Raw genomic sequence first — 13,656 nt, forward strand, 5'->3', positions numbered from 1 at the left:
ATAAGATGATCAGTTAAAGGAAACTGAAAATATTTATCTTGGAGAAGAGAAGGCTTAGTAGGGAAGTGATCTTTAATCAATCAATTTTTTAAGTACTTATTATGTGCCAGGCATTATGCCAGCCACTGGGCATACAAGGACAGGAAAGAGCATACAAATAATTCCTCCTTTCTAGGAAGTGACATACAGAGATGACTATATATAAATGAATGGGTACATGTAAAATACATTCAGAGTATAAAGAGAATGAACTCTGAGAAGACTCAAGTGGCTATGGAGATTGGGAAGGTCTTTTTTAGAAGGTGATGTTTGAGTTGAATGTACAGAAAAGCCAATGCTATCAAGAGGCAGAAGAGAAGAGCTAGAACATTTCCAGGCATGATTGGGGGTAGAAAAACAAAGTCCTTTAGGAGGTAGTCTTTGAGTTGATCCTTGAAGGGAAGGGAAGCTAATCTGCAGGGGTTAATTCTATGCTATGTTTGCCATTGCCTTTGGAAAAGTGATTGTTCAAATGCTTTATGGAGTGTATTCTTAGTATTCTCCTATTTCCATGTCTTTACTCTGGCCATTACCCATGCCTGGAAAGCATTCCCCCTTGACTTCTGACTTATAACATCCCTCTCTTCCTATAAGATTCAGCTCTATCATCATCTTCTATATGAAGTCTTTCCTGATCCTTCCAGTTAGTAGCACTCTCCTTCCCTCTCTGACTACATTGTATTTCTTTGCATTTCTTCTCTTTATATATATGTTATATTTTTACACATAATCATTGTATTTGCCATAAGAATGTAAGCTACTTGAAAATATGGATTGTTTCATTCTTTGTATTTCCATCACATAAAAAAGACACAGTAGGTCTTTAGCAAAAGATTTTTTAAAAATTGATTTATATTTCATATGTGGCATAAAGCACTTCATATATCCACTCCTATCATAACTTGTTATTAGTTATACCTGGGACAGTGCTGTAATCTTGAATAACTTTGAAATTCTTGTTTTATATAGGCATTCCCCCCCCCCCCCCCATTCTAGTTTCTATGATAGATTTACATGTAATTTTGAATTGTGATCATTGGGAATAGACTTTGTAGCTGGTTTACACATTGGGTTACATATTTACACAGTCTTAGGCTCAAGAGTACATGCCTGGTATCTTGAAAACATGCTTAAAGGAGGAGGCGATTTTCTTGAGCTCAGCTAGCTCAGACGTTGTCTGCAGTGGGAATAGCCTGGCCCATCTTTTTCTTCTTTTTGAAATGCTTTTACAGGCCAACCTCCCCCTGCTACAACGGGAGCTCCTGCACTGCGCAAGGCTGGCCAAACAGAACCCTGCCCAGTACCTCGCTCAACACGAACAGCTGCTCCTGGATGCCAACACCACCTCACCTGTCGATTCCTCAGAGCTGCTTCTCGATGTAAACGAAAACGGGAAGAGGCGAACTCCAGACAGGTAAGAGGAGCCAAGAGAAATCCCCATTAGAGGAATGACCCAAAAGGGTCAGGTGAGGTCAGGGATGCTAGCATTGTAGAAATGTAGTTAGAAGAGTTCTGGCAAAGCCAAATGATTCTACGGGCTAGGTTACCTGGAACTTCTGATACGTAGAGTTAAGAAAGACTGTTTATCTTTTGTTTACTTTTAACAGCAAAAATTGTTATAGTTAAAAATGCATGCATAAATCTTATTATATGTATTATTATATGCATTCCATAACATTTTAGGGGGAGGTTTACTTTTGATGTAAAAGCAGTGGATGCAGAATTAGTAGAAACCTGAGTTTGAATCCCATTCAGGATGCTTATGAGCTCTGTGGCCATGGACAAGTGCCTTGAACCCATCTGTATCTCATTTTCTTCTTCTGTTAAATAAGGAGAATCATACCTGTTATACTTTACTAATGCAATTATTGTGAAGCTCAATGAGCTAAACTATGTAAAGTGCTTTGACATTTTAAAGGCACTTTTAAAAAGATTATAGCTATTGTTGCAAAATTGTCGTTTTTTTTTTTGAAGCATTACATCCTACCCACTTTTACAATCCTTTCTCTTTTAACTGTTCAGACTTTCTATGTTTTATATATTTTTTTGTTCTTTAGGGTACTTCCAAGTCTTATTTTGACCTTTTGTCTCCTCTCTCCTATATGCCCCTTATACCAGCAAAAACATAATGACTTTTAACTGTGAGTCTGTATGCCAGAAGGAAGATGCCAAATGGGAGGGATTTTCTTTGACCTAAGACATTGATTCGCTTTCCTACATATTTCTATTGAAAGGGAACAGGATGGTTTAGAGGGGCTTATAGTATAGAATATGGCATTATTCTTTCTTTTTTGTTACTGCACAATTCACCCTCAATGTATCATTGTGTTTCATTAGAAACACACACACACACACACACACACACACACACACACACACACACACACACTATTGCTCCTCTATGTTTCTACCAGACTGTATTATTTACTTTTCCTGTATACTGTCTTTGTTTTGTCATCTCAATGTCTTTGATCATCTCTTTATCTTTAGCTATATCTGTTTAGATCCTAGCCATTCTTCAAGACCAGAATCAAATGCCACCCTTTTTCACTTTTAAGTCTTCTTGATTCCTCTCAACTTCTTTTCTCTCATCACCCCATTCCAGGTTGTGATTTTCCCTCAAACAATTCTTGTACCTGTCTTATTTATCATATTTCATCTTCTGTTATTTATGCATATACTTTTTTATTCCACCCACTAGAATGAAAACTTGTTGAGGTGAGGGATTGTATTTCATTCATTTATTCATATTAGCATAAAGGGAATACAATTCGTGAGAGAATTCTTTTGAAAGGCACTGAAGCTATTAAACTTACCAGCTGCTTGGCCACAGAGAGATCTGTTAAAATTAACAGCTTTGTTAACTCACATTTTTATCACGCAGTTATTATCAGCACAATTTTTGAAATTTTTATGTTATTTTCAAAATTATTAGAAGTTTTTTCTATTTGAAATTGATTTCTTGCCTTGCTCATTTTAAAATAGTTTCTTTTTTCTTTGAATCCCCAGCATTTCATCCAATGGATGGCACTTAAGTACTGAATTTTAAATTTTTTAATTTAATTTCAATTTTAAAAATCTTTTTTGGTTGATTAAATGTAATAATAGAAAATTTCTGACATTTGGAACCTGACATTCGGAAACATTCAATTTACCATTACCAATAATTTCTGCAAATATAATTTTCTTGATTTCATTTGAATATGAAGTGAACACAATACTCAGACAACTTTACCACTCTGATTCACAGCCCTCTTCTATTTAAAAAATATTCAATGGCTTCTCATTATTTATTCAGTAAAGCATCAATGTCTTGAGGCTGGCAATCAAAATTCTAACATCTAGCTCATATCTAACATCTCAGCCACTTTTCTTATACTATTTCCCTTCATGTATTTTGTGTTTCTACTAAACTTGATTTAAGTCTGTCTTGCCTCACTTATTTTTCTGTTCTCTCCTATACTCATGCATAGGATTGACTACATTTCCCTTACATCACCATAACATTGAAGGCCCACCTTTCCTTCAAGGCCCAACTTATATGCTATCTTAAAACATTTTTAAAAATAACTGTTATATTCTGTCTTATAATTAATATCCTATTGGTTCCAAGGAAGAAAAGCAGTAAGGGCTAGGCAATGGGGAGATAAGTGATTTTCTCAGAGTCCCAGAAAGTATCTGAGGCCAGATTTAAATCCAGGACCTTCTATCTCTAGACCTGGCTCTCAACCCACTCAGCCACCTCATTGCCCCACCTACATGCAACCTTTTGAAGAAGCCTTCTCTCTCCCATCTGATGATATGTATGATATGTATGAGTGATTCCTCAGAATCTTGTCTTACTTTGCCTAGACTTTTCATTTATATTCAGTGTAGCTCTTTGTATAACTATTTTCATCTTTCCCCTTAGGTAGAATGTTAGTGCTGTGGGCAGTTAGATGGTATGGTGGATAGAGCTGGTTTGTTAGCATTAAGGATCTTCTCATATTCCATTCCATTAAATGTTGAGCATACCTTGCTAGATTATAAAGATCTACAGAACACGGGCTGTTCTCACAGTGCTTCTTTCTAATGGAGAAAATATTATAAAGGATCAAAAATTTTGAGCTGGAAGGGATTTTAGAAGCCATCTAGTACAACACTTCCCAAATATTTTACATTTGAGGAAAACAAGTATTTGAAAGCTTAGATGTATTGCAAAGTATCACCCAAACAGTGAAGTATCATGAGGTTCAGGATTTCCTGGCTCCGAGTATAGCAGTCTAGCCACTGGACTATGGTCTTTTTCTTGAGTTGTTTCAGTCATGTCTGACTCTTCCTGACCTCATTTAGGCTGTTCTTGACCAAAACAGAGGAGTGGTTAGCCATTTCCTCTCTTGCTCACTTTATAGATGAAGAAACTGAGGCAAGGAGGGTGAAGTGATTTGTGCAGAGTCATACAATAAATATGCATCTATGGCTGGATTTGAACTGAGGAACAGGAGTGACCAGCTCTATTCACCATAACATCTAACTGCCCACAGCACTAACATTCTACCTAAGGGGAAAGATGAAAATCCTGTTCCTCAGTTCAAATCCAGCCATAGATGCATATTTATTGTATGACCAGGAAATACTGAACCTCATGATACTTCACTGGAGGCATGATCTTTAGGACCCTCGTCATCTTGATCTTTCTTCTCTAGCTGACTTGTATGAAATGTGGCATCCAGAACAGATTACAAAATTCCAAATATGCTTTAACTAGGACAGAATATACCTCCTTTGTTTCAGGTTCTACACCTTGCTTAATGCCACTGGTGATCATGCAAGAGGTTTTTGGTTTTCTTTGGCATTCACTTCATTCTTTTGATTGAATTCTTAATCCTCATATATTTTTCAAGTAAACTTTTGAGGCATGTATCCTATATATTGTATTTTGTGAAAATCATTTTGAGGTTAATAACTGTTTAAAATTTTATATTTGTCTCACTTAAATTTCATCTCACTATATTTGACTTACTATCCTAATCTTTCAAGATCTTCTTGAGTCCAATCATTTTCCTGTATGTAATCTACTCATCTATTTTATGTCTAATACTACTTTCATAAGTATGCCATCTGTGACATTAGTCAAGTCATTGATAAAAATGTTGAACAGCACAGAGTCAAGCACAGATCCTGTGGCTTTCCCCTGGGGACTTCCTTCCAAACTGATATCAAGTCATTAATGACTATTCTTTTGGAATGGTCATTTAACCAACTCAGAAGCCACCAAACAGTTCTTTTATCTAGCTCATATCCACCCAAATGGTATGAGTATTCTGTTGTTCCATTGGGAAAGAAGATAACATGCTTGACACTTGAGAAAGGTATCAAACACAAGATGATGAGGCTATTAGGCAATCAAACTAAGTATGAGTGTGCTGTAAGAAGAAGTTATTTCAGAGAAGACAACCTAAGTGCATTGTGATTTAAAATCCCCTCCCTCTTCTCCAATGATCATAAGCAGACTTTTCTATTGATATATAATTTGGATGGAGTCTTTAATAAAATTTACTTAGGGAGAACCATGTAAATGCTAACCAAAATGCTATAGTAGTAGGAAAATACACCTTCAATTTTACTAAACTAATTAGCTCTTCCAAAAAATGGCACTTTAATGAGAAGTGATAGGTATGGGCACCACTATCTATGCATACAATCATATAAAATTATCTTATAGTTCCTGAGAAACTGAGAACTTTTTTTTTTTATCTTGTATGAGTGGTCACTGAAGTTAAGGTTTACCTGGTGATATCTGGGTTGAACTTTGATGAGTGGAATTTAATTCTAAAATATGTGTTATGAAGGCAAGATGCTAAATGAGTCCCTCTCTTTCCTCATGCCCCCTCAGAGTTAGGAGGAGGGGTGATGAGAATGTGTTGTGTAAATACATTTGTATCTTATGGGAATTTGAGCAGATCCAAGAAAATATGGTCCTCAACAGCATTTTTTCGCATACATTTTTTGCATCTTGTTTGCATATGCATTTTCCCTTTTGCTAGTTATTTATCTGTACATCCAAATCTACAGTATGAAATTTTATAGAGTATAGAAGTGTCTGTCAGCAAAGCTTTTTTTTTTTTTTTAAATTTTGTTTTACTGAATGTTTTGTTAGTGCATATGGTCTGACATGGATGAGCAGCCACGGTGAGATTTTGGAGTCTATTAAACTGGCTCATTAAAAAGATCAATCTGTTTCTGCAATAACACTGGGAGCCGTCAGTCACTGACAGAGGGAAGAAACTGACACCTGAGGAGGAGAAAACACATTTGGGTAATTTGTTCCTGACATGTCACGGACAAAAGTGCTCCCTTTATTTTTGTTTACAGCTTTGTAGGCTTCAATCCTGAGATTGCTGTTTTTAATCTATTAGTCAGTCTTCAGCTTTTGGCAAGGAAGTTTTGGCAAATTGAACCTACTTCTGTTTTTCTTTTCTTAAGTAGGAAAGTGACTGGTTATGTTTTATTTAACAATTATTGTTATTTATGGAGAAGTGAATCTCTACAGGCATTGATGAAGATAGTTTTCTCAGTATGAAAAGTGATATTTGATCTATTTTTATTTTGCTCTGAAGAGGGGGTCCCTGAGCAGCTGTGCTGAGTTCTTGGGACAGTTGTAGACTATTGTGAACCCCAAACTGCAAAAGAAAAACCTAATTAAATTTTTTTTCATTCCCACGAACATGTATTGAAGACTCATGGTATGTCAGACTATGATAAATGTTGTAGGGATATATTGATGGAATTAATTTTTCTCAGAAAGTATAAAATTTATTCTGGCCCTTTATTCTAAAATAATGGGGGAGGGGAATAACTAAGGTATAAAATTTCCATGCCTTCTAAACAGATGAAAGGTATATTATTTGCTTCTTTTGCCATTGTACCTTTGGAATCTGAAGAACATAAGCCTGTAATTTTTTTTTAAATGAAGTGAAAAGTTCACAAGAGGTAAAGGTGAAAGGTTAAGAATACGCTTTTAAAATTGTTCACTGAGATGACTTATGAAATGCATCATTTCACTTCCATGAAGATTGGGAAGTTGGGTGGAAAAGCAGTATACCATATCAAGGTTTTATAAGACCTTAGAATATAGAAAACTATTTAGGGTTTCCTCCTTTTCCCCTTCATCCCATTTTCTGGAATGAGTAGCAAAGGCGTCAAAGGAAAAGGACTACTTGCTTTATTGCAATAGTTGAAAACAAAAGATTTTTTCTTCCGTCCTCATCATTAACACCTTTTTTTTTGCTCATGAATTCTTTGTCTTACTTCCTGGTTAGGAAATCATTCTGAATTTCTAATAACTTAGAAGAGAGGAATTTTTATTATATTTAAATTATTTGAAATAAGTAGTAATTCCTCTATTAAACATCTTTTTTTCATAAACATTCTAAAATGCAACATTTTCTCATAATACTTCTATTAAACATTATTTTTTGCAAATGTACATCTTAAAATACTATCTTTCCTTCTAACACTTGAATACATTAATTTTATTACCTAGACTTTGGAATTTGGAATAGTTTCATTAATTTTCCATAGCAACTAAAGATGATTCCATAATAGGACTCCTTTGGATTCCTGGAAGCATAAGTTGGAGAGAATCTCTGGGTATCTATCTACTTTAACCTCATTTTACATATGAGGCAATTGGGGCTAAAATAGGTAAAAACATTCCTCTAGAGGTATATGGCCATTCTTAAAGCCAGATTGGATTCTCTTATGTAATTGAAATTTGAATATGTAAATAGAATGTCTAAATAATAGCAGAGAAAGATGATAAGTCAAGTTCAAATAGGAATTAATTATAAAAGATTTATCTATAATGTTTTGGGGGAAAATTATATGTACATAATGCTCATTATGGTAGCTGACATTTATATGGCACTTTGTATACTTTATCTCATTATGTGTACTTATCCATTTTAGCAGAATGCCTTCCCACTTATATAACTGATAAGTGCTATGTTAAAGAACTATTAAAAACTCTTAAGTAATAGAAAACACACTGGGGATGACCAAATTTCTCGAATTAATAAATTTGAAAGTGGAAGGAGGGGAGCAAACTAGGTCTCTCAGTGGATAGAAAGCCAGACCTAGAGATGGGAAGTCCTGTGTTCAAATGTGGACACACTCACTTCCTAGCTGTGTGACCTTGGACAAGTCTCCTAACCCCATTACCACTCTTCTCTTGGAACCAATATTCAATATCAATTCTAAAATAGAAGGTTTAAAATAAAAAAAGTAAAATGAAAGAAAATGGAAGCAGGAAGATGAGAAAGAATTTGGCTCTTTGGAACTGGAAGCAAGTTTTTGAATTAGTGAGATTTAGTATTCATAGCCGTATCTCACAAGTGGTCATTGGATTCTTATTTCATTTTTGCAAATTAGTGATTACTCCATACTCCAGTTCAGAAGAAAATAATGTAGCCAAGTCTTAGGGAAAGATGACAGGCACCTTCTCTGCAACTTACTATCTTCAGGAATTGCCTAGAGTGCCACACATCTTGAAACATTAAAATGTAATTGGGGAATATTTATTGAAATAAAAAATTGTAAATAATGTCTATATGTAGTTTTCTAAGTCAATGTGGATCCTGCAGGGATCCTTAAGTACAGTTTAATGGATCCTGTTTCTGTTTGAGTTTGATTCAATTGGCCTAAAATCTCGAGATATTAAATGATTTGCCCAAGATCTTTCAGCTAGCATATGCCACAGGCATATTCAGATATGAGTTGTATCTGTTAATGGCCTCTGAGAATCCTGAGAAATGGGAGGAGGAATATACATCTGAAGTTGACTTTGATTAAATAGGACAAAAAAGAAAGGAAAAATACCTTTTTTTCTTTACTCTTTGCTTTGTACCACTATAGCAGATAGCAAGAAGAAAGACATATTTGTTTCAGAAATTTAGTTTTGGTAACATAAAAAATAAGAAGTAAGTTTACGTGTACATGTACTCTTAAGGATATTGGTCCCAAATCTTTGTTGGGATCAACAGACTTTTTAAAAAATGGTAACTGGGATAAAAAAAAAGAGATTTCTAGGGCAGATTGAGAAAAATGTCTACAAATAATAGAGTGCCTAGAAAGTCTAATGGAAAAAGAGAGTCTCCAAAGTTCATTTGGAAAAGGCAAGCATTCTGGCCATAAACCTTTAGCAGAAAAGGAGCAATCTAGGGTCATATAGAGTTTTTGTCTTGCATAGGGTCATATAGCTAGAAAGTTGTCTAAGGTAGTTTGAATAAAAGGTCTCCTGGAATCCAAGTATATTGTTTTTTCCACTGAATGAGACTTGGCCACTAGTCGTATATTGACCTGAGGGGTAGGAATGAGAATGACTCTTAGATTATGGAACTGCATCATTGGGAATATGGCCAAGTCAGATGGAGTGAGAAACACGGTCAGTTAATTTTAGACTTTTTGAGTTGAAATACTTATAGGATATCCAGATGCAATGATCTAGTTGGCAGTTTGAAGTATAAGATAGCAGTTGAGAAAATGCATGAATTCTACCATAAAGAATTTGAAGTTGCTCCTTTAGCAATGAGGTTCAAAAAGCAGTATGGCTAAATGTAGAGAGTAGTTTCAAGTCTCAACTCTGATCCATGCTGCTTTTTTGATCTTGGGTAAATAAAGTCATAATCTCTTAATGCTCTAGGCAACTAAAAGATGATGACCTACATAAGTAGATGGAGTTTCTTTGTCTAGAAACTGATTACACTAAGACAGTTATAGGTCTAGTACTTGACCCTATTTTGCCTCTTCATGGATCTTTTTTTTTCCTTCATTTTTTGGTTCTTAGCAGTATTCTGAGTATTTTTCCTGAATCCCTGTTCACAGCTATGGATTCTTCTTCTCTGGATGCTATTTGTACCTCTCTGTGCCTTCTCATCTTGTGTGATTCATGTTTATGTTCTTCTGTCAGCTCTCCATAGAATATCTATGTTACATTGGAATCTTCCTTTGGTCCTTCTACTATTTCAAGATTGCTAGGTTAGAGTTTAAGCTATCTGTAGTCATGGTGATTAGGGCTAGAAAGAATGTACTTGTGTATTTATCCAGGCCAACCTGATCTTTTAATCCAAATGAAGAAATTAAGACCCAAGGAGTTTGAATTGACCCAGGTTATACCAAAACAGTTAATAGGATTGGCACTCAGATCTCCTAACTCCAAATTATTAATGCTCTTCTTAGTGAAATTTGAATACATTCAAATTAGCACTTCAAAGAGGACTTATTTAAGTATATACCTGCCTTAGATGTACTTTCACTGTCTTCACCAAGCTCAAGAAGAATCTTGGAACAGCCAGCATTTACAGGAGAAATGAGCTTGAAGGGAAAGGTGAAAGATGATGGTGATAACACAGGATCATTTTGGAGGCTTTCTAAAGTAGCAGGTCATTATATGATCTTATTAAAACCTCTCCAGTTAACTCTTCCTCTTTCCACGTCAGTCTTTTGATCTAATTCTAAGAAGTTTCAAAAGTCTATCAAGGACTCTTTGCTATTAGGTTCCTAGGAAACAAACACAAAAAGAACCTAATACATTCTGTACCAGTACTGTACCAGTACTAGTACCTGTACTAGACCACCAGTGTGTGGTGGTCTAGAATTGTGTCTGCCTTAGGAAATTTCCTTGAGGAACTAGATTCTTCACCTCATCTAACCAGGCTATGATATAACCACCTAACCAACAGTGTTAGTTAGGTCAGTGAGTTTATTGTCTTCTGGTTGACTTCATTAGCTTATCTAGATGTTACCAGAAGACACCTTCCATACCTTTTTGGTCTTCTTATACCTTCTTCCCCACAAAAATACTCTGAAATCTGATGCTGATGACACTGGTCTTCTTATTCATAAAACAAAACCACATAGTGCATTTCCATATACCAAGTGTTTTGACTACTTTCCCCAGTCTCTACTATTTTCTACCTACTCATCTCTACTCTTGACTTCCCTGACTTCTTTCAAATATCAGGTAAAATCACATTTTTTTGCAAAAAGATTTTCCTGTCCTTCCTTACTGTTACTTCTACTGGTTATTTCCAGTCTATCCTATATATAGTTTTAAAAATAAAACACCTTGTCTTCCATCTTAGAATCAATACTGTGTATTAGTTCTAAGGCAGAAAGAGTGGTAAGGGCTAGGCAGTTGGGATTGAATGATTTGCCCAGGGTCACACAGCTTCATAGTGTCTGAGGCCAGTTTTGAATCCAGGATCTTCCATCTCCAAGACCTGGCTTTATATTCACTGAGTTACTAATTTGCTTCCCTTTATATAGTTTTGGTGTTTGTTTGTTTGTTTGTTTTTTTGCAGGTTGTCTCTTTTATTAGATTGCAAGTCATTTGAGATCATGATCTGCTTTTTAAATTTCTGCCCAGCACACTACGCTAATGTATAGGAAGCATGTAACAAATGCTTATTGATTTTGGTTGGTAACACAGGTGACTAACTATTAAAAGTATCTTGATTTAGGTAGTACTTTCTATTTCAAAGAAGACCCCCAAAAAGGCATGATTTGGGGCAATGCAGTATAAAAGAACAATGGTATACAGTGAACTGAACTACATTGTCCCAGCTTTGATACTAACTAGTTATGTGATCTTGGGCAGATAGATCACTTTATGTGTCTAGATCACAGTTTCTTTTGTGACAAAGGAAGGTGGTTGGAACTCTTCGGGTGCATAGTTGACCTTTCAGGTTCATTTCATCACTAAAATTCTGAAATTTTTGTTATCATTGTTATAATATTAGATATACAAGTTTTTTTTTTAAATTTCCTGTATGCTTGATTTGTCTGCTATGTAAATTCTCCTTTGCATGAAAATCTGGCCCAACTTTGGATAAAAAGTAATAGATGTAGATGAATTCTTTCTATTTTTTTCAATGATGATTTGCCAAGAGAACAATATCTAGTACCAAAGTACTGGAAACTTGCCTTTTGATTGAAAATATCATCCTTCAGAGGGCAATACGGATTGTAAATCACTATCAATCCAAATAAAGTGAAGCTGTGAAGGTTATCTTTAATGAGAAGTGAAATAGCCACTAATAACTTTGGTTTTCTGGCTTCTCCCTAGATTTCATCAATGTCCCACTCTTTTAAAATTCTGAATTTAGAAAGATTCCAGACAACAAAATGACCTCCAACAGAGTATGTCATGGACCCCAATAGGAGTGAGTGACTGAACAACACTTATTGCAGGGTGAATTGTGAAACAAACTTTCTTTTTGTTTTTCCATCTTCAGAACCAAAGAAAATGGCTTTGACAGAGAGCCTTTGCACTCAGAGCATCCAAGCAAGCGGCCATGCACTATTAGCCCAGGCCAGCGGTACAGTCCAAATAATGGCTTATCTTACCAGCCCAACGGCCTGCCTCACCCCACCCCACCGCCACCTCAGCATTATCGTTTGGATGATATGGCCATTGCCCACCACTACAGGGACTCCTACCGACACCCCAACCACAGGGACCTCAGGGACAGGAACAGACCTATGGGTAAGATTGGATGTCCTGACATTTACAGGCATTTATTTGTTGTTTTTTTAAAATTCTTTTAAAATTTCCATTCTTGTTTCCATTACTTGTTGAATTAAATTTTTTTCCCTCTTTTTTTTCATAGTTTCCCCACAAAAAAATCCGTGTGCTCTTTTAGCACATGCTCATGTGTTTCTTAACCTCTTTTGTTCCTTTGGTACAACCAGTTGAGCATTTAATCTAGGAATTCTTAACCTTTTTTTTTTATGACAGTCAGGTGAAATCTATAGACCCTTTCTCCAAATAATATTTTAAAACGGTTAAACAAAATGCTACATTTCATTTGAAAGATTAAAAATAAAATTCCAATTTTTTCAACCTGATTTCTTATCAAGATATTGATATTTCATATCAAGAACCACTAATCTACTGAAATTTAGAATATTTTTCCATGGTTACATGATTCATGTTCTTTAACTCCCCACCTCCCATCCCCCAACCATACTCACTGAGCAATTCCACTGGGTTTTACTTGAATCATTGATCAAGACTTGTTTCCATATTGTTAATGTTTGTAATAGAGTGATCATTTAGAATCTAGAACACCAATTGTATGCCCATCAAACCATGTGATCAAACAGTTGTTTTTCTTCTGTTTCTACTCCCACAGTTCTTCCTCTGAATGTGGATAGTGTTCTTTCTCATAAGTCACTCAGAATTGTCCTGGGTCATTACATTGCTGCTAGTAGAGAAATCCATTATATTTGATTATGCCCCTGTGTATCAATTTCTGTGTACAATGTTCTCTTGGTTATGTTCCTCTTGCTCTGCATCAATTCCTGGGTGTTCACTTGGAATCCCTCCAGTTTATTATTCCTTTTAGCACAATAGTATTCCATCACCAACAGATACCACAACTTGTTCAGCCATTCCCTGATCTATTTCACTTAATTCTTATAGTAACCCTATACTATAAGTTCTATTTATCATCCCCATTTTTCAGACGAGGAACATGAGATTTTGAGTAAGGAACACATCAAACATCACACCGCTAGTAGGAATCCAAGACGGGATTTGAGTTTGTCTTTCTTATTCTTGGTCTAGCACTCTGA

General features: G+C 35.5%; 1 protein-coding gene across 4 annotated transcripts in view; it reads left to right on the forward strand.

The window, feature by feature from the left end:
- Window positions 1-13,656, forward strand: part of RUNX1T1 (RUNX1 partner transcriptional co-repressor 1) — a 173,390-nt gene that overhangs the window by 112,088 nt on the left and 47,646 nt on the right. For all 4 annotated transcript variants that reach the window (XM_007488095.3, XM_007488094.3, XM_007488097.3 and 1 more), the window contains 2 exons: window positions 1,272-1,453; window positions 12,315-12,565. In XM_007488095.3, the coding sequence (XP_007488157.1) occupies window positions 1,272-1,453; window positions 12,315-12,565 (433 nt within the window). The remainder of the gene's footprint in view (window positions 1-1,271; window positions 1,454-12,314; window positions 12,566-13,656) is intronic.

Source organism: Monodelphis domestica, chromosome 3 (genome assembly GCF_027887165.1).
Source record: "Monodelphis domestica isolate mMonDom1 chromosome 3, mMonDom1.pri, whole genome shotgun sequence".
Taxonomy (NCBI): Eukaryota; Metazoa; Chordata; class Mammalia; order Didelphimorphia; family Didelphidae; genus Monodelphis; species Monodelphis domestica.